Here is a 24,050-nt window from a genome sequence, read left to right as displayed (position 1 = left end):
AGCTCCGTAATTGTGCTCTCTGTGCCAGGAAGCAAGCAAGAAAGATTTTTAAAAAAACCCAAACCAAAGTACAACAGGGAAACCTAAAAAACCTTCAACAGCTCAACCCTGCTCACGTTATTTCTTTAGGGACACCTAGCACTCTCCAGCTGAAATGCTGGGCTTTTGGGGAAAAAGAAAATTACATGTTCACCTCCAAATTGAAAAGGATTAAGGTAAGAGAACCTTTCAAAGTACAAATTATTGGCCCAAAGGTAAAAGATTTGCCAGAAATCTCTAGTTAAGACCATGCTGACAGTTAAACAACTGGTTCTTCTGGTGGGCAGAAACCCTCCTCTTTAAGGGAAGCAGCCTGAGAGTTGAAAGCAACTGTTTTGTCAAACTTCAGGCTCCCTGGCACAGCCTGCACTGCCTGTCCTTCCTGTTCACTGATTTACAGGCAGTGCCACAATGGCCCAGGTTCAGATGTTTGCTGCCATCCAGGGAATTTGGCATCACCATTTCCATATGTCTTAAGTTTCAATCTTTGCATCCACACTTCAAATGCCAGCTTTCCTTTCTTTTATAGAAAGCTCAAGGTTCTTAGAAGTCTTCTGACCTCCTCTTTTGTGCTCAGAGAGATGGCATTTAAACCAGATGTTTCCAAAGTGAACAGCATTTTAAAGAACAATGAACTAAAATGACCCTGGATCCCAGCTTAGCCAAACTCCATTCTGTGTCAGACACTGAGATTCCCACCTCTAAGGCACGAACTGTTTGTGCCACCCATCCCTCCTGTCCTTCTCCACAGCAGCCTGTGCCTGTTTTCCCCAGAAGAATCCCTGTCCCTTTGCCCCCTGCCAGGAGCAGTTGCCCACAGGCACACAGCTCCCCTTGCCCTCACCAGGGGGTTTCTCTCATCCCCGAACACGCCGATGAGAACGTTGGTGCGATGCTCGCCCAGCGCCTGCACCTCCACCACAACTGGGATCTCTGCTGTGCTCTGGGGCTGGACAATCCCACAGGGCTGGGGGCTGGAGTAGAACACAGCAGAGTCCTCCTTGCGTTTCTGGAAGGGACAGAATGAAATGCAGCTTCAGAGGCACCTCTGAAGAAACTTTAGACTCCTTAATATCCACCGCAGCAGCAACTTACACACACGTTTAAAACTCCCCAGGACAAAGGTAAAAGGAACAAACAAGATGCAAGAATTGGAGGCTTAGCACTCCCAGGGGATCCTGCAAGGAGGCTGCCAGCACAGGCACTGGTGTCTCTGGATGCAGCAGCTTTTCACAACCCTCTAAGATCTCCCACAAGAAAACACCCTGAAGACTAGAACATCAACTGTTCCCTCAGCAGCTTACACTGCCTCCTCAAGTTTACATTCGGGTAGGATCCTGTTCTCAGACGATCTTTAAGACTGAATAGAAAGCAGCAAAGTCTTATCTAAACCCTTTTTTTCCCCTAAGAATCTCCTCAATAATATTTGACAGGAGGAGGTGGATGTGATGCCAAACCTGGGGAATAAGCCCGTAGCAGCCAGGGAGGTGGCTGGGATTCCTGATGACGAGCTTCTTCTCATAGGGCACCTTCAGGTGGCACTCATCGTACTGGAGCACATAGGGGGACACTTGGAGCTCAGGAACGAGACATCTGGGCAAAGAGATGACCCCAGGGGAATCAGAGATACTGAGAGAATGGAGAACGTTTACCCCCAAAGATTGTGCAACGGAGCAGAACACATTGGTCACTGTCAAATGGACATTTAACAGCCCTACAGGGATAAATTGCCTTCTGCCTCTTCCCACTCAAACAGGTCCTGTCAAGGAGGGGCAAACCCTGAGGCAGCACCCAGAGGCTGCCAAGTGCCCCAGGCAGAGCACTTTGTGCCACAGCTGCCTCAGCCCCTCCTTTGCCCAAGAAGCCTTGCAAGGACTCCTGTCACAGTCCCAGTGATCCACGAGCTCTGGGGGAGCCTTCCCAACAAGGATCAGGGCTCACTAAGGCTCAAGGAACACACAGCTCCAGTGTCTCAGGAAAAATGACTCCCTTCTCTGCCATGGTGCTGTTGCCCTGCCTGAGAACTCAGCTCTTTGCCCCAGCCCTGGAGGGCACGAGACACCAGCTGCCCTCCAGAGTGGCTGATCACCCCCTCCCAGGCCCTGCAGCTCCCTTCCTCCTTCCCTGCACAGCTCCAGGCACTGAATGGCCCCAGCTCCACCTGCTTTACAGAATGGCAGCCCAGGCACTGACTGGATGGCTCTGCCTGGGACAGGGAACAGCACCAGGGAGCTGCATCCCTCTGGGCATTCAACTGGCACCCACAGCAGCACTGCAGGATGGAATTCTGCTGCAGCAACAACGGCCTTTAGTCTCAACTCTGAGAATATTAAAGCTCAAAATGGGAAGGAGAGGGAAGGAGAAAAACTGGACTGAGCTGCCACATCCAGGGCTGCTTTCCCCTCCTAAGACCTTGCCCTCGCCACTCTTGCTGAGAGCCACTTCCCCCCTGCCATGTGCCCTCATGAACAGAAGCAGAGCCTGACTCTCAGCAGGCTGCTTGCTGTGGCCCAAACCAATGCACGCTGGTCACAACCAGCACAACTCCACATCCTGCAGCAAGAAGGAGAGGAGGCCCTCGGGAAATTTGTTCCACCTCAAGCACCAAAACCCAGGCCAAGAAATGATATCATTCCTGGTCCCTTTAGAAGAGGGCCCAGGACCGTGCTGGGCTGTGAGCAGGGCTGCTTTTCACCACAGGCTGCTGCCCAAGCCCTGCTGTTCTCATGTCCAGCTGGCACAACATGAGGCCATTAAGCAGCACTTCTCCTTGGCAGCTGCAGCCAGCAAAGCCTGTGCAAGGCAGTGCCTGGGGGAGGCCAGGCAAGGGCTGGTACCTGGCTGTGATGAACAGTTTTGTCACTCCCTTGCCAATGCCCTCCAGGTCCACCAGCATCCTCCGGCGGAACTCCATCACCGTGTTGGAACACAGGGTCACCTGGTGGAAGAGAAGAACAGGAAATTCTTCCTTACAAAAGCTCATTACCCATGTGTGATATCCTCCAGTTCTTGAGGAGGATTTGGCCTTCATTCTTCTGCAGCTCCATGTGTAGAGCACAGTCTCAGAGGAACAAAAGCCTTCTGGCAATACCAGATTTGTTAAACACACCTTGCTATCAGGGCATAGGTCAGCTACATTCAGACATTAGACTAAAGCTCTTTGCAATACTGAATTCAAATTAGGGGTCCAATTTCTCATCTGACTACAATGACATCCATGCAGAGGAAATCTGACTTGAACAAAATGAGTTCAGCTTTACAGCAGCAAGCTGAGGGCAAAGTGTGGCCCAGCAGGTGCTGGGCACTTCATGGCTGCTGTGGGACCCGGAGCCCGGGCTGGCTCTCAGAACTCTGGCCCCATGCCAGGAGTGGGGAACTGCCTCAGGGTGGGCATTTACCAGAGGCAGAACCCTCAGAGCCACTTGCTCTATGGTGCAAGAGACAAGCCACGACAGGGAGCAGGCAGAGAAGAAAGGAGGAGGCTCCCTGTCTTGAAGTTCCACAAGGAAGGGTTTATTCCAAGCAAGGGGATCAGAGGCAAAAGAGCCCTGGGCACTCCTGTGAAACGGCTTTTGTACAGACACAAATGGGGGGGGGGGATACAAACAGCAAACCAAGAGGGAATCCTCAGGGGAGCAGGGAGGGGATTACATCAAGTGTACATCTGGGGCCACTTGGGGTAGGAGGGTGGAGAGGATGGCTCACAAGGGCCAATGGGACCTCCAGGAATAGGGGAATTCCAAAGGAGTGTTGCAGACAGGGAATGGCTCGAGGTCAAATTGGCAAAGAAGGCTGGGGAACAAAAGGGGGTGGGTTGCCTTGAAAGGCAGGGAAAGAGCTGGAACAAGGGGCAAGGAATGGCATGAGGGACAGCTTTGAGGGAGGGTGAAACCCAGGGGTAAACCAACTCGGGGAGAACATGGGGGTACAACAGAACAAACCACTTAAGAAGAAATCAATAAAATAAATTTGAACCACTACACATGGCTGCAAAGTTTTCTGTCCCCTCTAGAGATCCCTGCAGTGAACACAAATCATTCTGCTCCCCAGGAGGGGGGAAATGAGACCAAGAAGAAAAGCCAACTGCTTTATACAATGACATCTCTCTAACAGCCACCTTCTGCCATCATCCTTGCTCTGCCCACTTGCAATCAAATCAATTGCTCTCAAAAACACAAGAATGGCTTCAGGCCTTGACCATAAGGTATGTGACCTCAGCAGATGATTTTGGAAACCAAACAGTGCTCCTGGAGGAACATCCCGAGTAAGCCAGCTAGCAGAGGCCTCCCAGCAGTGCAGATCTCTCCCTCCCACCATGCTCAAAGCTGGCACCAGAGCTAAAGCCCTCCCACACTCCAGTGTAGCTTCAGCCCTGGTGCTGCAGCGTCTGTGGCTGGACTCTGGCTGTACCTCGATGTCCTGGTGTCCCTGGGGGAGGATGGTCCCTCGGCTGGGATTCATGGTGAACTCCCTGGGCTCCACATAGAAATGGATTCCCTTCCTCCAGGCTGGGTCGCTGTGCCTGCGGATCTGATCCACGCTGTCAACAGCCGGCTGCGTGCCATCGTCCGACATGCGGAGCTGGAACGTCAGCGGCACCGCGGAGCTGTTGGTGAGGCGACAGCGCTGGGTGTAGGGAAAGCCTGGCAAAGGACACAAATATCCAGTCAGACACCCATGATGGCATGATCCTGGGGTGAATATCCTGGCAGGATCAAAGTGGGATTGGAGTTCAGCTCTTTATTATCTGAACTACAGCTCACCGAGAAGGTGCGTGAGGAATTAATTGTCACTTAGTTCCCTTTGAAACAGTTTCCAGATTCCAGACTGCAGCCCTGAAAATGCCCACTCCTAGCCCTGCTCAACACTGCAAGCTTCTCTCTTTGGGATGGGGAGGAGCTCCCTCACCTGCCCCAAACCAGCACCACTTATCTCTCAGTGATGGGTGTGCATCCAGACCCAGCATTTACTCTGAGAATTCAAGCTGTCAAATTCCCTGGGAAGCCTGCCAACACTCCCACTGTTTTCAAGAGATATAAACAGGGAGTCGTCATTGAGAAGAAGCTACAGCAAAAGAAAGTGAGGATGGAATCAGGAACGAGAACGTGAGGCAAAGCACCCTAATGCAGCTTCTCTCTGCAGCATCCTTGAGGCATCTCTTGATTTGGGCCAAACAGACTGAGCACGGGACAGCTCAGAGCCCACTCAGCTGGGGGCACACCCAAGCCTTGCTTTGAGATTAGCAATTAGGAATCAGGTCCCACCTCACCCAACAAACAGGGACATCGCAGCCATGCTGCTCACTGGGATTGCTGCCTGCAAGGGTTTAGCCCACTTTAGCTCTGAGATTTGCTTTCCATCCTGGAAAGCCAGAGATACAGCCACTCATGGTGGGGATGTCCTGCCGAGCCCGCAGAGCAGCCACAACCTGCTCTGCAGGGCACACCTGGCTGGGCTGGCCAGCTCTGTGGGGAGGAGACTTCTCCCCAGGCCTGCTCACCAAGAGTCCCTGGAACACAGATGGGGACTGCAGCTGCAGCCCAGAGCTTCTCTGGGCCCATCCAAATGACCACTGCCAGCTCCAGCAGTGACTCCAGCAGGGAGGTAGGAGAGGCACAAAAAGGACAAACCCAGATGTCAAAACTTCAAATGAGACTGAGCTCAGCACATGCAGACAACAGTCAACAGTCACAAAGAAGCAAAGATACAACAGCTGCCTTCAGCTGGAGAGACCTTAGGAATGAAATTGGATTCAGCAGGATCAATCTCCTGCTTCAGAACCATATTTCTATCTGTTGCCTTGCTTGTTTCATTTCTTCACAAGGCAACTTGACAAGTGCCTCCATGCCGATGCAGGCTGGGGAAGAAGCAGCTCAGGAAAGGCAATGAGTTTCCTTCCAAAGTTCAGGAACTTCATTGTTCTGGGTTTAGGCTTTGCAGTGAATTATGTCCTGGGTCTGGAAAGGGGCAGAGGGGTTTTGAGGGCTTTTGGCCCTGGGGCTGGGCTTTTCCCTTCGGGGTTTTTTGGGATTTCGGGCGTGATACTGGGGGCGGCTGTGCAGTCGGAGCTGAGCTCGGGCAGGGAGCGGAGCTTCCCTTCCTCCCGCTCGGGGATCGAAGCTCGGCCGCTGCTGCTGCGGGAGGTTGTGTGCTTGGCCCCGGGACTGCCCTGGCTGCAGCTCAGCGCTGCCATCGACCCTGCCTGCCTGCCCTGCTCCTGCCTGCTGCTGCTCCGCACTGCCGACATCCCCCTGCCCTTTGGCAGTTTGCAAAAGGAGCATTTCCTTCCTTCCTCCCTTCCCTTCCCTCCTTCCCTCCCTGCACCGGCTGGGAGGGGATCACTGCCCTGCCGGATCCCACAGCTCCTCCTGCTGGGACCCGAACTCCACTCAAGGGGAAAAACGGGACTTGGCGCCTGGGAAACGTCTGTTCTTGCCTTCTTATCTGTGCTCTCCTGATCGAGTCTAGGAAAGAACTGTTATTCCTTTTCCCATAGTTTTGCCTGGGAGCCCTCTCATTTCAAAGGTAGAATTATTTGGAGGGATGGGCTCATCTTTCCATTGCAGGAAGATTCCCACCTTCCTTGACAGACATCTGTCTTTTAAAGCAGCACAGAGACACCAGAAAACACTGACTTTATATTCCTTGCTTCTGTTGGATCTCCCAATGGCAAAATGCCACCTGAGGCAGCAGCAGCCCTGCAGTTCACAGCCTGGAGAGGCTGCTGGGGCAGAGCGTGAGTGAGGGATGCTGTTCTGTTGGAAGGCACAGATTCCTGAGGCTGTGTCCCAGCCCAGGGAACACTCACCAAAGGAGATGTCCCCGAAGTCGAGCTCAGGGAGGTCGAAGTGTAAACTCAGTGCACTGACGCTGCCCCTGGAGGGCGAGGACAGAGGAGGAAATGGCTCGGTTAAAGGAATTGCAAAGGTCCGGCTGTCCTGGCTCGGGGGCACAAAACCTGGGCTCAGGGCACCCTGGGTTTCCAACCAACACAGCCCCATGGGCTCAGCACAGGGCCCCGTGCACAGGAGGCAGCTAAAGCCAAGTGGCCAGCAGCCAACAGCCACTGATGGGCTCTGGGCACAGGGCAGGCAGGAGAAGCCCCCAGGTTGTTGCTGGTCCCATGAAGGACCCTGAACACACACCCAGACATGGCTCTGTGCCTCAGTTTCCCCGTCTGCAAGGGGATGGACATAAAGGTGTCCCCACACACTTCTGTAAGCAGCCCTTGCAGCCACAGGTTCCCTGCTTTGCTCCTTCTTAGCTGGAACTGCTGTTCCCATGGAGGAGCTTTCTCAGCAGAGTTTGACCCACACAATCATGACAGACAGAATTCTGAGACATGAATCCAGGCCATGCCCAATCATCCTCTGAAAGGAGCAGCAACAGTTCTAGCCGGGGACAGATGGATCCCAGAGGAAAGGACCAGCTTGTCAGCAGTGCACCAGCTGGCACAGCCAAGAGCAACAGCTTCAGCAACCAAACCAGGGTGTCCTGAATCCAGCACAGCACCTCAGCTGTTCTTGAACTCAGCAGACAAACTCCAAAAGTCACCAACATCCACTGAAATCAGCACTTGAAGCTGCACAACACTCACCAGTTGATTTCATGATTGCTGCCAATCAATGCCCACTCTGCCTTTTGGTTCAAACTCAAGGAGCAGTGACCTGGGCCTTGTGTTGTGTTCACAGGACTGCCCCTGGCTCTGCTCTGCACATCTCAACAAGAGACACCTGCCCTTGCCCAAGGAGAAAGCTGCTTATGCAGAAACACCCCTGATCACTTTTGGGGAGGGACAGAGGAGAATCAATTCTTTGATGGTGAAAGGTTCCCTCTTGATTTCCAAAATACAAAAGCAGCACTTTTCCTCCAAAAACAAAGCCAGAATCATTGTTTCTCCACTGTGGGCACACCTACTTGCCACTTTTCTCTTGCTAGGTAAGAACTTCCTTGCTCTTTTTTATCCCTCTCCCTTATCTTATTGGTGTAATCCAGTGCAGATTGCTTCCATTTCTTTACTGCCTTGAGCCAGTGCCTGCCAACAGCAGCAGCCCAGCTCCAAAGCTGCAGAGCAGCCAGAACAGCTCTCCTGCTCCCACTACATTATCCCAGCAGCACATGGCTCAGGCTGGCAGGGACAAGGCCTCACGCTGCTGTGCTTCTGAGGACTGAGCTCTGCTTCCCCTGTGATCAGCCCTTCTCCCTTGTGCTGGGCCAGGATTATCTCTTGCCATGGCCCCAGCCCACGGGAGGATGCCCAAGTCCTTGGGACAGTTCCTGCTGCAGTTCCCTGACTCCCACCTCAGCCCTTTCCTGGCTGTGCCAAGGAGGCACCAGAGCACTCTGTGCACAGCAGCTGGGAGCACAGCTTGTCCCTCCCAGCAGGGCTGGCAGAGGTGAGCTGAGGCTGCTGCTGCCCACCTGGCATGGATTATTAACACAAGTTTTTACAAGCACTGCTGCTGCTGCAGAATCAGCCTGGCTGGCCCATTCAGGTGGGACATCCCAGAGCAGCTGCTGCCCAAGTCTGATCCATCCCACTGCCTGCCATGGCCCAAGACACAGGGAGATCTCTGCAGGGAGGAGTCATTCCAGCTCCCAGGCACCACCAAGGGCAGGAGGCATCCTCACACTAAAGCAGTGCCAGCATCAGAGCACAGATTCAGACCTCAGGAAACACCTTTTTTCTCTGCTCCAGCCCAACATGAGGTAGGTGGGGGATGTCCCAGAGACAGCTACAGATGTGCCCACCCAGCTCCTAGGGTCCTTACTTGATGGTCAGGATGGCAGGCATAGGAGATCCAGCCACTCTGAGCTGGAACTCTTCCTCAAAGCTGCCCAACACGGTGGCACTGAAGGAGATCTGCACAGTCTGGCTCCCTCCTGCTGCAATGATGCCCTCCTCGGGTGCAAACTTGAAGCAGGAGCCCACCTTGGTGGCTGAAGGGATACAGGTGAAGGGAGCATCAAGAGCTCCTTGGTTCATCAGTTTCACCTGCAGCAGCAAGAAAGCAAAGTGGAAATACATGTGGAACCTTCCCTTCTTGGGAGTTATTGTCTCATGATGCCAAGAACAGCCAGAAAAGGCAGAAGATGCTTTGTGCTGCTGAGTGGCAGAAGTCAAAAGATACAACAGGACAAGTTCTGCCTTTGGGTTTTCCTGCAGAGCAGAGGTAACTCCCCAGAACTGCACTCACCCTGGGGTGATCCCATGGACACAGAGCTGTGCACCTCTGCTCAGCATCACCAAGCTCACTGAGAGCTGGTCCTGAGAGCAACATGGGCTGATTGCAGCTGCCTAAGGAATCACCCCAGAGCTGCTGCTGCCCCAGTTAGCACAGCTCCACCAGCACCATCTGCTCATTCACCTTTCCCCACACCATGAAAACAATACATTGGGAATGAGGCATCAGCATCAAAATGTACAGACAGCACCAACTTTTGGTAAAAAAACTCAGGGTGTCTTTCTCTTCCCCAGCCAAGCTTTTGAAAATGTCTGGCATGATGCAGTGCCTCACTTTCTACCCCTTCAGTTGATCTCTCATGGTTTTTTTTGGCAAGCTTGATACTATTGTGCGGGAGGCAAATAGGTAGAAAAATGCTTTGCTTTATTCCCAGGAACACTTTTCTCTTTCTAGAGCCAGAGATGCACCAAGGCTGAAGTGTGCTGAGGGACTGGTCAGCAAGGGAGAGAACTCCCAAGGCTTTCCTGTGCCTTGCAGCAATCAGCAGGAGACACTTGCCTGGAAGCTGTTGCAGTGGGCTGAAGCTCAAAGGCAGCCAGTTTGTGTCAGCTGCTTCTGCAGAGCCCAGGCCAAAGGAACCTTGTGTCTGCACTGCCACAAAAGCCTCTGAACATGCAGCTTTTGGAGCCAGTGCTGGGTTCATGGGCCAAGGGGTTGTGGTGCAGGAAGCCTCCCAGCTGATCCCTAAGGAAGGCTGCCCAAAAGCAGGGACTGGGGCTTCAGGAACAACAGACACACCTTCCTGACCTCCCCCAGATTTGAGCAGGACATCAAATATTCCCTGCTCACAAGTGCCCAGGGTGTCAGGAATTCCACAGCTCCAGCATGCTTGCTGCTGCCTCAGGAGCCATCAGGATCCATCCCAAGTCCTGCTGCTCACCTCACAGACGTGGGGGGTGTTGACAAAAACGTTCCCAAGGTCCAGAGTCTGAGAGCTGAGTTCAACCAAGGGTCCTTGGCCTTCCCCTCGGAGCTGCAGGGGCAGCCTGCTCTCACGGCCTGGGGAGAGATGTCCATTGCAGTGCAATCATTCCCTCTGTTACACTGCATTTTCCAGGCTGCCTCAGTGCTAGTGCCTGACACTGAGCTGGATGCAACCAGCTCCTGATGCTGCAGGAGAAGATCTGGACCCTTCTCTCCCCTCAGGAGATATCCCTTGGGGCTGACTTCTAATTTCTAACCCATTCCTCGGGCTGCTTTCCAATTTGAGCCACCACTTTGCTGAGTTTAAAACATCTCTGGTGTCCTGGAGTGGCAGGCCAAGGAGTAATGGGTAGAAATTGAAAGAAAGGAAATTGAGGTTAGATATTAGGGAAGGAATTTTTTACTGTGAGTGATTGGAGCAGGTTCCCCAGGGAAGATGTGGAGGTTCCAGCCCTGCAAGTGCTCCAAGCTAGGCTGGATGGGGCTTGGAGCTTCCTGGTCTAGGGGGAGGTGTCCCTGCTGACCAGGGACTCTTCCCAGCAGTTCCATGGGAGCCCAGTGGGCTCAGGCTTGCACCATGGCTTCACTGAGGGGCAGAGAAGCAGGGCAAAGGAGCTGCACCTGAGATGCTGCAGTAAGCCACACTTCCATACTCCAGTGCTTCCAGGGGTTTGAAGGTCACCTTGATTTCAGCTGAACAATTCGGCTCGATTTCTCCCTCCTACAACAGAGAGAGACAGCAAAACATTGCTCTGCACACTTCACACTGCTTGTTTGCAACCACACTCCTGTAAGCCTTTGTTTAGAGCATCAGTGATGAGTGAACCACCCAAGGAGCCAAGGAAACCCTCCAAACCCAGCTCAACCCAGCGCTGGAAGCTCTCAATGCTCAGCTGATCAGCTCCCACTCTCCACAAGATTCCTGCTGCTCTGACACAAGCTCTTGCTCACATCATGCTGCTGGCAGCCACAGTGGGATGCAACTGCCCCTGTGCACTGGTGGCTCTTGGCCTTAGATGGGCCATAGGAGTGACCAAGAGGAGAACATGATGCCCTTCCTTGAAATGCAAATATTAGTTAAGCTGTTTTGAAAGAAAGCAGAGGTTGGGATTATTCTGGGCTTTACTCCAAGATGAGAAGGGATTTTGCACTGTGCACACACCAGGTACTCATCATCTCTCACAATGCCAGCACTCAGAATCAGGGCTCTGCTTGATGGGAGCACGTGGCAGTTTGCTTGCATCACCAGAAAAGGAAAAGGTTTTGTGTCCCTGTGTGCAGGAGAACTCCAAAGGCCCATTTCAACCTTGCACCCTGGTGTCCAGGCTCACAGATGACACTGGAAGGCAGACTCAGAAATAGTGCAAGGCATGCTTACAGGAGGGGATTGGCATTTCTGGCATTACCCTTGGGCTGAATTTGACCTCCTTTTGCCAGGGAACCATGGCAAGCTTCAGGTCAGTGTGTGAGCTGGCAGTGCTCCAACAGCCTCTGCTGAACCCCACGTGTTGGGGGAGCCCCTGCCTGCAATAACTGCTCCCTGTGACACTGCAGGGACACGCACACAGTGCCTTGAGCAGCTCGAGCCTGACAGCAGAGCTCGGCTTTGTCAGGCTCCCAGCCCTGCCTTGAGCCTGCAGGGCACAAATGCTTTGAGCAGGGAGCTCTGCAGCCACTCCAGAAACTCCATGTCCTCCCTCCCACCACATGGGGCCAGCTGAGGATCTGCCCAGTGACTGCAGCCGGGGGAAGGGGGATGGGGGCAGGGTGCTTGGGAGGAGCAAGTGGAAGAGGAGGAGGAGGAGGAAAATGAGGTTCTCAGCTATCACTTACCATTGGCTTGATGGAAAAAATGTCATGGGAGAACAGCATGGGGTCTTCTGGCACCTTTGCCATCTTCTCCTGGACCATGCTTTTGAAGGAACTAAGGGAAAGAAGAGGGTGTATCACCTTTGGAAAAAGGGGCTGGCAATTCAGGAAATGTTTAGGGATGTTGCCAGGTCATGTAGGAAGAAGATTAGAGAGACAAGAGCCCAATGAGAACCTGAGGAAATCCACTCATCACAATCGACCTTTCCTTCCCAAAATGCCATCCCTGGCTGGAGTATCAATGGAACTGGAATGCTGAGTGCTGAGCTCCTGAAGGCCAGGGACACACACCCCAGTGCCAGGGATAGTTTGCTTGGCCTTAACCCTTCAAAAGCACCAACGCCCCCCTGAGGCCAAACGTTAGTTTCACTCTTGGGCCATGGATCTCACTGAAATGCATCTTTCAAACCAACCTCCTCTTCTCTTCATTCTCTTCTTCCTCACTAGGAAAAGCCTTCCACTGGAAGTGGGCTGTGATGTTACTCCTGTTCTCAATGAACACAGTTCTGTGGCTTGACATGGTGATGAAAGTCTTGTCAAGCTCCACGGAACTTGTGCTCAGCCCAACGTTGACATCCACAGCTTCTCCGTGGAGCTTTGTGTGGATAATTTCTTCCCCTGGAACAAAGCAAAGGGGAGTCTTTGCTCAGCTCACTGCCTGATGGAAGCACAAGGAACGGAGCAAACCACAGGGCACAGAAGAAAGTGTCCCAGTTTTGAGCTGAATGAGGAGTTCTGTGGATCAGTCCATTTATCCCATCCTGACAGCTCTGTGTGTAGAATGTGGGGATGTCCTGAGCAGCTCCTTAAACACCTTATTTCTGAGGGTGTTTGTGGAGATTTGGCCCCAAGGTGACAGTATGGACAGGGAGATTGGTCCATGTGCTCCGGTGACCACTCAGATCACCAGGATTTCTGCATCCAAGTCCTTCAGGTGACAGGGCTGAGGAGCCCTGCTCAGTCCTGCCTTGCCCAGACTCTCCCTGGGCATCCCACCAGACTCTGTCTCTCCTGATCCCTTGGATCCCTTGTTGCTGACCAGCAAATATGCCTGGGGGCAGGTGGGCAGCAAAAGGAGGCCCAGAGGAACAAGTGAAGTGACAGCCCCCAGCAGGAGGGGACACAGGGGAGGAAACACAACCAGCCTGGCTCTGCAATGTGACAAACCACTGCAAAATGAACACCATGAAAATCATCATCATCATCATCATCATCATCTCCCTGGCCAAAGCCACAGCCACATCAGTCTTGAAATATTTGATATTGTTCTGATCTGAAAAACCAAGCTGCAGCATTGCAAATGAAATAAAAAAGGGACAAAGATGAGTAAGTACAGAGCAGCTTCTCCATTAAGACTGAATGGGATTCCTCAGTCTAGAAATCAAATGGGAGACAGATGTGAGAGGTTTGCAACAGCAGGAACAGCCTGGGAAATGGGGACAGGGAAAAATTTGTTTGGGTTTGTCACAAAAAAAAAAGAACTAGAGCACCTGAAAATGTTGTTAGACAGAAACTACATCTATGTGTAAGGGCCACAGAGAAAAAGGGTCTGTGGCAAGCCAGGGGAGAAGACACACATGGGACAGAGGTGTGCAAGAAATCCACTGCATTGGAGAGAGTCTGATGGAGACCTCACCTACAGCACTGCCCAGGAATCAAATAAAACTTCAGCCAGGCATAGCCACATGGGAGTGGAGAATCAGGGATCCTCTTTCCTCCACTCAGCAACTCCCAGCACAACAGGAGTCCAAAATCTCTGCCTGTTAGAGGAGATTCACTTTCTCAAGCCCCTAAAGACCAAGGAGTTCTCAGTTTGCTTTGGGGTGAAGCTGAGCAGGGGAGGTACCTCTGGAGGGAATGCAGGGGATGGGACAGCAGGGAGCCATGGTGCAGAACTGTCCTGTGCCCGTGCAGGGCCCAGCACTCACCTGTGCTGCAGCTCACTGCCAGGGAGCCCCAATGGTCACCGCTGGCCCGCGGGTGAAATCCCACTGTCACCTGCACGGTGTCACCAGCGCCCAGAGCTCCTGTGGCCGGCACCACGGAGAAAGGACTGCAACACAGAGAGAGGGAGCAGGGCTGGGGGGACACCTGGCCAGGAGATTCCTTCTGCACTGCAGCTCACTGCAGCTCCCTGGGGCAAGCAGGGAGCAAACCAAGCACAGGCAGCAGAAGACAGCCAGAACAGACAGCATCAGAAACAGCCACTGAGCCACTGCTGAGGAGATCCAGCCCTCACCAGATCCTGGGGCTAAAATGACCTCAGCTCCCCCATACTCTGCATCCAGCTCTCTGCAATGAGGCTCAAGGGTCCCACTGCCACCAATCCCATCAGAGAATGGTTTCTGAAGAGCACAGAGAGGGTTCAGAGGTATCTGCATGACAACTAGACACTGACTGCCTCAGGAATTTCTCTTTTCCTGCTGCCTATGAACCTCATCTCAGGAGATGCAAACGTTAGGGCACTCCCTGTCCTGGCAGATTACAGCCTAGCAATCAGACAGGGAGAAGGAACTATTCCCTGAAGACCAAGGAATAGTTACTGTTGCAGTGTGGTTCTTTGGTTTCTTTTCCATTGAAAACATCCTGATTTAGCCAAAAAGACACATTTTATCAGCATTTCAATGAGAGCTTCCTTTTCTAAGAAAAGGAGCAATCAAAACTCTGAAAAAGTGCAACTGCAGATTAGAGCAATACAGTGACCTGGAAACAAGACCCAAAAGGAGGATGCCATTTACAGTCTGAAGGGTCCAATCCCAGCTCAATGAAGCACCATCAGCAGGAGCACATCAAGGAAACAGAACAGGAGGTTTCTGTGTATTTACCAGCAATGCAGTCTGGGACTCTGGGTTGTCATGCAGGCTGGTAACTGCTTGCTTGGCCCACCAGACAAACTCTGTGCAATGTGTTGGAAATAATTATGCAACTGTGTTGGTGCACTTTGGATTTACCAGGAGCAATCAGCATTGATCACCAGGTAAAGAGCTCTTGCCTGACAAACACAAGACTCTGTGCTTTGATGCTCAGGGACAGCCCAGGGGAAAAGTGCTTCTGCCCAGCAGCTGCTGGGCTTTGTGCTCTTCTACAGCCCCACTGAGCAAACAAAAGTTCCTGGCCTTGGTGCTTTGCTGCTGGTCAATCTGTCACTTCAAAGTGTCTTCTGGGGACTTTGGTGATGAATGCATCACACACAAAAACAAAGGGAACATCTGGCAAGCTGAGCTTTGTTCATGTCAGCAGTGACAGCTGATGAACTTGCTTCAGGTTCTGCTCATGAAGGACCTCTTGCTGCAATGATGGGCTGAGCTGTTCCCATTGCCACTGGGGAGAACATCACTGCTGGCTGGTGGAGAAGCCTTGGGCCAGCAATGTTTATGGGCTGGACGTGAGACTTTGGAGGGAGGGGAGGAAAGACAAGGCCCCAGCAGCCCCAGAGCCAGATCAGTGCACGTGCTCCTGCATCTGCCCCGGGGCTGATGCCAGCCCTGCTGCAGCTCTCTGCTGGGGCTCGGGGGATCAGTGCCTGCTGGGGGCAAGGCACAGGATTCTTCCCTTAGTCTTTTGCCAGAAATTTCATCAGAACAGAGAAGTTGCCAGTTAGGGGAATCCCTGGCCAGGCTTCAGCACTCCCTTCCATTCCATTCCCTTCCCACTCCTGCCCCCTGTTACATGCTCCTGCCCTCAGATGGCAGGATGGGAAGAACATTCCTGGAGGTGACTTCAGGGCTTGCCTGAGAAAGAAGGTGTCTTCTTTTTTTCAAATTATCAGGAGAAGAGGATCCAGCCAAGTCCAGGACTCAGTTTCAGGCCGAAAAAACTGAGTGCAATTCAGCCCCTTCACCTGCTACATCCCACCCTGGGCTGGACCCACCAGACTCTTCTGTTCCTGCTGTAGCAGTCATCTCTCAACTCCTCTGAATTTCAGCCAACAGCACTAAGCTGTTCCCTGAGCCCACAGATAGAAGAGCTGTGCAGGAGACATCCCTGACACTGTAATAACCAAATGAAAACCACTGCCAAGAGATGGGGCTGGCAAGCTCAGTTTTGGCCTTTTCTCTGTTCATTGTGAGCTGCTCCTTAAGACACTTCTCACCCTGTTAGATCCATCCTCTCAATGAATCACTACTGCAACTGACAGGCAGAAAAGATAAGGGACGGAGGGGGTTTTCTTGAAAAACACGTTGTTTTCTTCTGCTTTTTAGCTAGGTCCATTGATATGTTTGTTCCCTTCTATGGCATCTAAAGCCAGGTCCAGATCTCCCAATGGCACCTTGCAGTCCCCAGACTCTGCTCTTGCTTTGAGCAGTGTGTTTGCTCAGATGATTGCCAGAGGTCCCCTCCAGGACCACTGGAAAGCCACGTGCCTGTGGCCTCTCAGGGAATGGGTCTATTTGGCTGACAGTGCTGAGGAAGCATTTCAGAAGCTGCTTGTGCTCAGGAGGGTGCAAGCCAGCTACCAACATGTTCCAGCAGCCTCCAGCAAATCTGGGACAGAGAAAGCTCCAAGGCCACAGAAAGCAAGAGCAGATGCCATCCATCCTGCTCCCTTCCAGCCAGGCTGCAGGGCAGCAGCTGCAATGCTCTGGTTCCTTTTGCTGCTCTTTCCCAGCTCTGCTGTCCCCCAAAGGTGTTTTGCACAAGGACAGATGAGCTGCCTCACCTCTGGGTGCTCAGCTGGTAACGAGCTGCCTGGGTACCGACATTGCGCACCAGCAGAGTCTTCTGGGTGCTGCCCTGGACTGCACACTTGGAGAAATCCAGCTGGGCAGGGAAGTCCAGGACAGCTCGGGCACCAATGGCCCGGATGGGCACAACTATCCTTTCCCTTGATGTCATGCAGACCAGCTGGTGGCAATAATCCTGCAGGAAAAGAAACTGCCTCAGCACAGGGCATTTAGTGCCATCCCCATGGCAGAAGAAAAACTTATTGTTCATTTTAGGGTGCAATAGGTAAATTGATGCTCCAAGGGCATCGATTTACCTATTGCACCCTAAAATGAGCACTAAGTTCTACTAATATGTCACATTTTAAAGGCACCGGGGCACTTTTGCAAAACCTATCTCTGTGGCATTCAGCTCTTGTATCACTAGGTCATACCCATACCCTAGGCCACCACAATTTTACTCTAAATTTTAATGATTGTTAAACAATTCCTAAGTTCATTCTAAAGAACATGGTGCTTGGGAACACAGGACATTCCTCTAGGTTTCTATATTCCAACTGTCTGAGAATAGGACAAAGTCTTCAACTGGCTCTAAGCAGCAAAAGGAAGATGAGAAAACAGCTGCACCCAAAGAGATCCTGCACCTCTGGCCTGCTGTAGAAACATCAGTTGGCTCAGAACTCCTCTCTAACTTTGCCTCTCCAACCAAGCCAGGAGAAGAACAGTGCCAAGAGGTAGCAGGATGCTGTTGGAAAGGGCATCTCTTTGTTTCCCTGCAAGGTTTCCTCCCTTCCATGCCATGTCCTAAACCCTTCCCTATGAACAAGCCTCCAGACCAGAACATGAACCCTCCAGATCCCAGCACTTAGATCAGACTTGCCAGGGCCTCAGCACTGCTGTTCAAACCTCCCCACAAAAGCACCTTTGGCACGGGATGGGTGCCAGCTGACAGAGCAAGCACAGGGACAGGCATGAAGACAGAGCCCCAGTAGTGTCACTGCCACAAGCCCTGGGCTCACAGCTCTGCCTGCAGCTTGTACCTGCCCTGCACGAGCTCCTTCAGGCAGGTGTCCCAGTCCCCTGCAGCTCAGCAACCTCCTGCTGACCAAGGGCACCCAGAGCCCAGTGTGCCTGTGCCAGGCCGGGCTCACGGGCACAGCACATCCTCTGCCCTGGCCCTGCAGCTGTACCATGCTCACTTGTGCTCTGGGACAGCACAGCTGCAAGGCTGGAGAGCAGAGGGGGTGAAAAAGCACCGTCTTTGCTCCAGCCCAGGGGCAGGCAGGGAAGCTGGTGCCAGTCAGCAAGGAGGAAAGCTCTCTGACCTCTTGGTTCTTCTGGTGTTTTCCATCATAATGAAACCCCTTCCCCCAGACCTAGAGATGGCCCAACATCTATCAACAGCCCTCTGTCATTTCCATCCTGTTCCCTCTGCATCTTCCCCTGGGAATGCTCAGGGATGTGCAGGGAGGGGAAGCAGAGCCTGTCAGGCCTGGCTGCAGTGCCTGCCAGCAGGGGCCAAGGTGTGACTGGCTGCAGGCTGCCTGCCCACGGCCTGGAGCCAAGCTCACAGCATGCAATGGGCTGGAGCCAGAGTGCAGGGAAAACAATGGCTGTGCAGATCATTCTGTGCTTTGGCTCCTCCACTCTCACCTTGTTCTCGGCGGGGCTGAAGCGGATGCGCACAGGGGCAGAGGAGCCTGCTGGCACCACATGGTACACATCCCTGGGGCACGCCAGCTGGAAATAAGGGCAGCTCTCCATGGACACCTTCACCAGCCAAGGAATCTGCAGCAAAGACACCAAATGATCATTGTGCCACTTGTGCCAACAGGACCAGAGGAGACCTGTCCGTGCCCTGCTGGCATCCCTCCTTGGCCCCTTTTCCAAAGCACTTTCAGCTCTGCAGGCACAGGCACATCCTTCACAAGGCTGAACTGGAATCCCTTCTGTCTGCCTCCAGCATTTTGGCCAGGGCCAGTAGGGCAGTGCCTGCTGGCAAGGAAGGGCTGAGCAGGTCAGCACCAGCAGGATGGAGACAGAGCACCTGAACCAAGTCATCTGCCTATTCAACAAGGCCAAAAAACCTGCTGGCTTCTGCCTCCACACAGCCATGCAGTTGTCATGTTCCAGAGGGGAATGTGCTCCCTGAAAGCAAACCAGCACATTGTCCTGGGGGAAGGAAGAAATTCCCTTCTAGCAAATCTAGCTTTGGGTAAGGATGTTGTGGGGATACAGTCAGGCAGGCAGAGCAGCAAGAGAGGAGACCAAGCCCTGTGGCCTTACTGGGAAGAAAAGCAAACCTGAAAAGCAAAAGAAGGAAGGAACACAGCAAGACAACCCCTAAAACAAGGAGATGGCAAAGAGAATTGCAATTAGCAGTAAAGCAGCAAGGAAGAATCATTAAACCATGAGAGCAATCAGCTTGCCAAAAGTGACAGAAACACAGACAGGCTGTGCCTGTTGACTGTGGGCTTCAAAGGCCTTTTCTGCCTGGAGAAACATGACCAGCACTGACTGACAGTGTGGTTCCAGGATGAAAAGCCAGTCTTGGCTCTCCAGGCCTTCTTGCTGCCTGTGCAGGCAGGCTGGGCTGCTGGGCATTCCTGCCTGCAGCCAGCAGGCCAGGTTCTGCCCTCTGGCATTCACAGACACAGCAAACATGCATTTTCTGGCACACTGAGAGCATCAACCCCTGAGCACCAAAATGCTCTCCAAAAGTCTAAACCAGATGATTTGGATTCCCTCCTGTCTCCTCCCACCAGCCCACACTTGGCACAAGCCCCCCTTGAGAAAATAATTCCCTGACTGAAATTCCAGTGGTCTCAAGTTTTCCTCTTTACGCTGGAACACAACTGCTGACATTTTTCAACTTTTCCCCCCTCTTAGCTCTCTTGGCAAAATGCAAAACAATCCAAATTTCTTCAAGTGAAGGTGGAAACCTCCAGGAGCACATGGCTTTGGATCTGCTGTGGTTCTCCAAAGGGAAAGTAGAGCACTCTGTTCCTTTTGGAAAAGCTGAGCAGAACTGGATGAAGCTGAGCAGGAGCCTGAAGTGGCACCTAAAGGCCTCTCACTGCTTCTGCTCCATCAGCCTGATTGCAGGGCTCTTTCAGAACACGTTTCCTGCAGTGCCAATGCCATTGATGAGAAGTGATTCCAGCACAAAGTGCAGAAGACTCAGCCCCTGAGCTGTGACTGTCAGCTGCACAAAGGGAGCCAAACTGGCTGAGAGAGGCAGAGACTCCTACCAGGAGCCAAGATTAATTAAGGAGACACAGGGTGTGGGATAGACTCAAGGCACAGCATGAGAGCAGGAAAGAACTGTACAGCCCTCAACATTCCTGTCAATGCAGAGCTTGCAAGAGAAGGAAACTCCTTTGGGATAGACACCATCAATGCAGGGCCAAAATCAGGGGACAATTCCCAGCACAGGAAGATTTCCAGCATCTTGCAGAACAAGGTGCTGAGACATTTTATTCTGCATGTGCTGCAGCAGACAACTTGCTTTGCTGTACACTGGGGAATGACAGCACTCTCCTCTTCCAGCACAGTGTTAAAGCTTTGGGTGCCAGCACTTACCTTGTCCTTATTAATGAGAGACAGCTCCATCTCAGAGACCTCCCGAGCGACGAAATTCTGAAATACCAACTCTGGTGGGGAAACCCCAAACCAGCTCTGTTTCGGGGCAGCTGACGGCAGCTGGAGAGGCGAGAGAGAGCAGGGAGAGCTTCAGCTGCTGGGAGGAAGGTTCATGAAGGAGAATCTTCCACTGATCCCCAGGGAAGTACAGACTCTGGGCGAGCACGTCTGCCCAGCCCACACTGGGCAAACAGTGGCTCACCCACCTCTGCTCTGAGTGATCCAGAGCTGCTGGGCCACACAGAGCAGGCTCAGGCCAAGCTGCTCGTTTGGCATCTATTTCTCCAGGTTTCTTTCTCCACAATGCCAGGCAGCACTTCTCTTAAGCACAGCCCTGTGCCCATGTGGTCACAGAGCTCTGGGGCACTGACTGAGCATTCATGGAGTAAGTCAAACCCATGGATTTACAGGAGACTCCATGGGAAAAAATTCTGGGATGTCCTGTATTCTGAGACAGGGAAACCCAGGCCCACACAACTGCAAATATCTTTTTTGCTCTAGACCTTAAACATCAGAAGAAGAGCACAGGACCAGAGGAGGTCAAAAGCAGGTCTCCTATGGGACTTCACAGCAGACACACTCTGCTGAAGGGAATGGCTGCAGCACACTGTCCCTTAGTTGTGCCTTTCCCTGAGGTGTTCCCAATGCCCCTCTCCAGGACAATCCTTAACCACTTTGTTCCATGTCTCCTGCTGCAAATTTCCTGCTCAACAGCCCACCTTGGTCACCTACCCCTTTGGACTGTGCTTTCTACTGAGCCCATCCTGCCAGAAAAGCAGCTTTAAACACACCTCTAAGTAGGCACTGATCCAGATAAAGCACATCCATTGCTCTCTGCCCAGGGCCAGTCCCCTGCACATCTGGCGGCCTGCATAATCTAACACCCTGTAAGGGTCCAACACATTCTTCCAGCCCAAAGCAGGAATGCAATTTGTTTTGCTAAATCTGAAGTAATTCCTGCACATCCTTGGCCTTCAAAGGCCAACACTGCCACTCTGGAGGGAATCCTGTGACCCCAAGCATTTGATAGTGACCACACCAAAGCTAGAGGAGGCTCTCTCAGCAGGAGAATGGCAAATGGCAATGTTGTGCCTTTGTGTCCCCAGCCTTCCCCCATTAGCAATGGCAGCTACACTCCAGCACAGCCCAGCAGCTTCAGCAGAGGTTATTTGTGTAACTTAGTGCACACCAGGACTCCCAGTCCACCCCTTCCAGCAGTTTGCAATGACAACAGCACCTGGAAACTGAGCTGTTTTGCTGGAGGCAAGCCTGTCACAAGCACACACCCCCTTCAAACTTCATGTTCAACAGAAAGGAAAAGAGCAGGAAAAGGCTACCTTTGGACCAGTCTCACTCCTGTCTGGAAATGGGCCAATTCTGGGCAGAATACTCCCCCCAGTGCTGGCCTCCTTCTTCCTGCTGGGAATCTTCTCGTTCTGGAACTTTGAGGGAAGCAGCTGAAAGGCAAAAATACACCAGCTAGAGCCTCAGAGATGGCTTGTTCAGAAAGGCTTTTCTTGAACAAGTGGCACTGGTGAATAACTTGTGATCACAGCCACTAGGACAGTCCTGGGAGCCCTGGAAGTTTCCTGCTGAAATCCTTAGCATCAGTAAATTAATAATACAGAGTGCAATACACACACTCCAGCCACATGGCTCCGTCCCATTGGCTTCTCCAGGACAGGATGGGACATGGTTGGGGATTTCTGCTCTTTGGGCATTTGTTTCCTCTTACATTTCCTTGGACTGAGGCAGCGACCTTTCCAGAGAATGGAAAGGAGCTCTCAGAACTGCCTGAACTCCATCCCTGCACAACACTCAGAACTCACAGCAAGGAGATATCACTGCTGGCTGAGTCCAACAGATGCAAGAAAACAAAGCTGTACCAAGAGGGAGGTGCACAGGAATGTGTCCAGGTTTTGGTTCTCCCTGTTAAATTGCTTTCTCTGTCTGGGCTGACAGAGCCCTCCACAGAAGAAAACAGAGGGATCTCCTTGACAGAGCCTCAGCACTGGGGCATCTTCAGCCAAGGGAGCTCCAGACAGAAAGGGACCTTTGTGGCCCTGGCTCCAGTGCTGCCTGCAGGGCTGGATCTGTGCCCACACAGCAGCTGGGAGAGAACAGCTGCTTTGGAAGCTCTTCCAGCTGGGACCAGCCATGGCTCCCAAGGCTTTGGGCAGAGTTTGAGGTTTCCTCCCTGACATGCCCGGGTGGCCAAGGGCAGGATGGTCAGAGCAGCACAGGTGAGTGCCCAGTCTGACAGAAGGAATTCCTGTGGCAAAGGGAAAGGGACAGAACACCTGCTCAGGGCTTCAGCTGTACATTGGTTTCACTTGGCTCCACTGGCACAGCCAGGCAAGACACAACTGAAGCATCCCACAGTGTTCCCTGCTGCACCAGGACAGCCCCCAGCAACAGGAGCACGGCACAGAGAGCTGGGGAGGGGCTCTGCAGCTTCACAGCGCTGCTGGACAACAGGGCCAGGGAGAGCAGGGACACCAGGGCAGGTGCCAGCCTTAACACAGCCCCAGTGGCCACTCACAGTGTTTGGCTTCAGCCTTTCCCTCAGCAAAAGACGAGGTGGTGGTGTCTTCTTGGGCAATCCAGACGCCATCTCCAAGGGATGATGTCACAGAAGGAGACAGTGCCTCAACAAAACTGGAAGGAGCAACAACGGAACTCTGAAAATCCACAACCCAATCCATGGCAGTTTCAAGGCATATACTGGTGCTAAACAATTTGATATGATTTGAAAGTAGCTGAGTGCTTGTTTGGCATAAATAGCTGGTATTGTTAGGCCTCTAGTTGGACTTTATTTGAGCTATATGGCTGCCTTGTGCAATTTAAATATGGATTGTACTGAAACCTGGAGCTCAGAAGATGAATATTAAGAATAGTTGGAACAGACAAAGCTGTAGCTTAAATATTACTTAAAAATAGCCAGAGTGGGCCTCCTCTTCTTTAGGCTAAAGCACCCCTGCTCTCTCAGCTGCTTCTCACAGGACTTGGGAGAGACTGAAATGTAATGGCTAATGGCTTAAATCTTGTTAGGAAGGACTTTTTGCCCATTCTGACAAAACTGAATCAAGAATCTGCCACCACTGAAGCCCAGCCCTCCCTGAAAATGCCTCCTTATTCAAACTTGGGACTGGGAGTTAAGCCACCTAAGGGAACTTGAGACATGATCAAGGAGACACTATTGTCCTCCTAGCTCAGGTCTGGGGAGAACTAAACAAGGCTAATTGAGAAAAATGTATCCACAACCAAGCCAAACCCAGCAGCTCTCCTGAAAATCAGCTCTCTCTGCCTTCAGGCTGGGGAAGTCATAGCTACAGACTCATCTGCTGAGGCCAGCTTTGCACACAAACCTCCCATCAACATAGGGGGAAAGAGGAAATTTTGGGGGTGTGGCACAACCTCTGGTAAGGGGCAGTGGACACCCATCCTCCCTCAGACAAACTGGCTCAGCTCTAAAACCCCCCAGCCCCAGAAGGCCACATCCAGGGGACATTCCCATCAGGGGCAGCTGACGGGGTGTCAGAACCCATCAAAGACCTCCAGAGTGCCCCCAGACCCATTCCTGAGGCCTTGCACCAGGTGACTGCATGGCATGCAAAGGAACACAACAGATCTGAAAATGCACAACCCAATTCACAGCAGGCTCAAA

At 52.4% G+C, this 24,050-nt stretch overlaps 1 protein-coding gene across 1 annotated transcript in view; it reads right to left on the bottom strand.

The window, feature by feature from the left end:
- The window catches only part of LOC132334949 (zinc finger protein 418-like), a 99,230-nt gene that overhangs the window by 53,578 nt on the left and 21,602 nt on the right, over positions 1–24,050 (bottom strand). Inside the window, exon 2 of the mRNA XM_059861073.1 lies at positions 15,949–15,954. Coding sequence (XP_059717056.1) covers positions 15,949–15,954 — 6 coding nt within the window. The remainder of the gene's footprint in view (positions 1–15,948; positions 15,955–24,050) is intronic.

Source organism: Haemorhous mexicanus, chromosome 16, assembly GCF_027477595.1.
Source record: "Haemorhous mexicanus isolate bHaeMex1 chromosome 16, bHaeMex1.pri, whole genome shotgun sequence".
Taxonomy (NCBI): Eukaryota; Metazoa; Chordata; class Aves; order Passeriformes; family Fringillidae; genus Haemorhous; species Haemorhous mexicanus.
The sequence above is the reverse complement of the archived record's forward strand: the minus strand, read 5'-3'. Positions and strand labels throughout refer to the sequence as shown.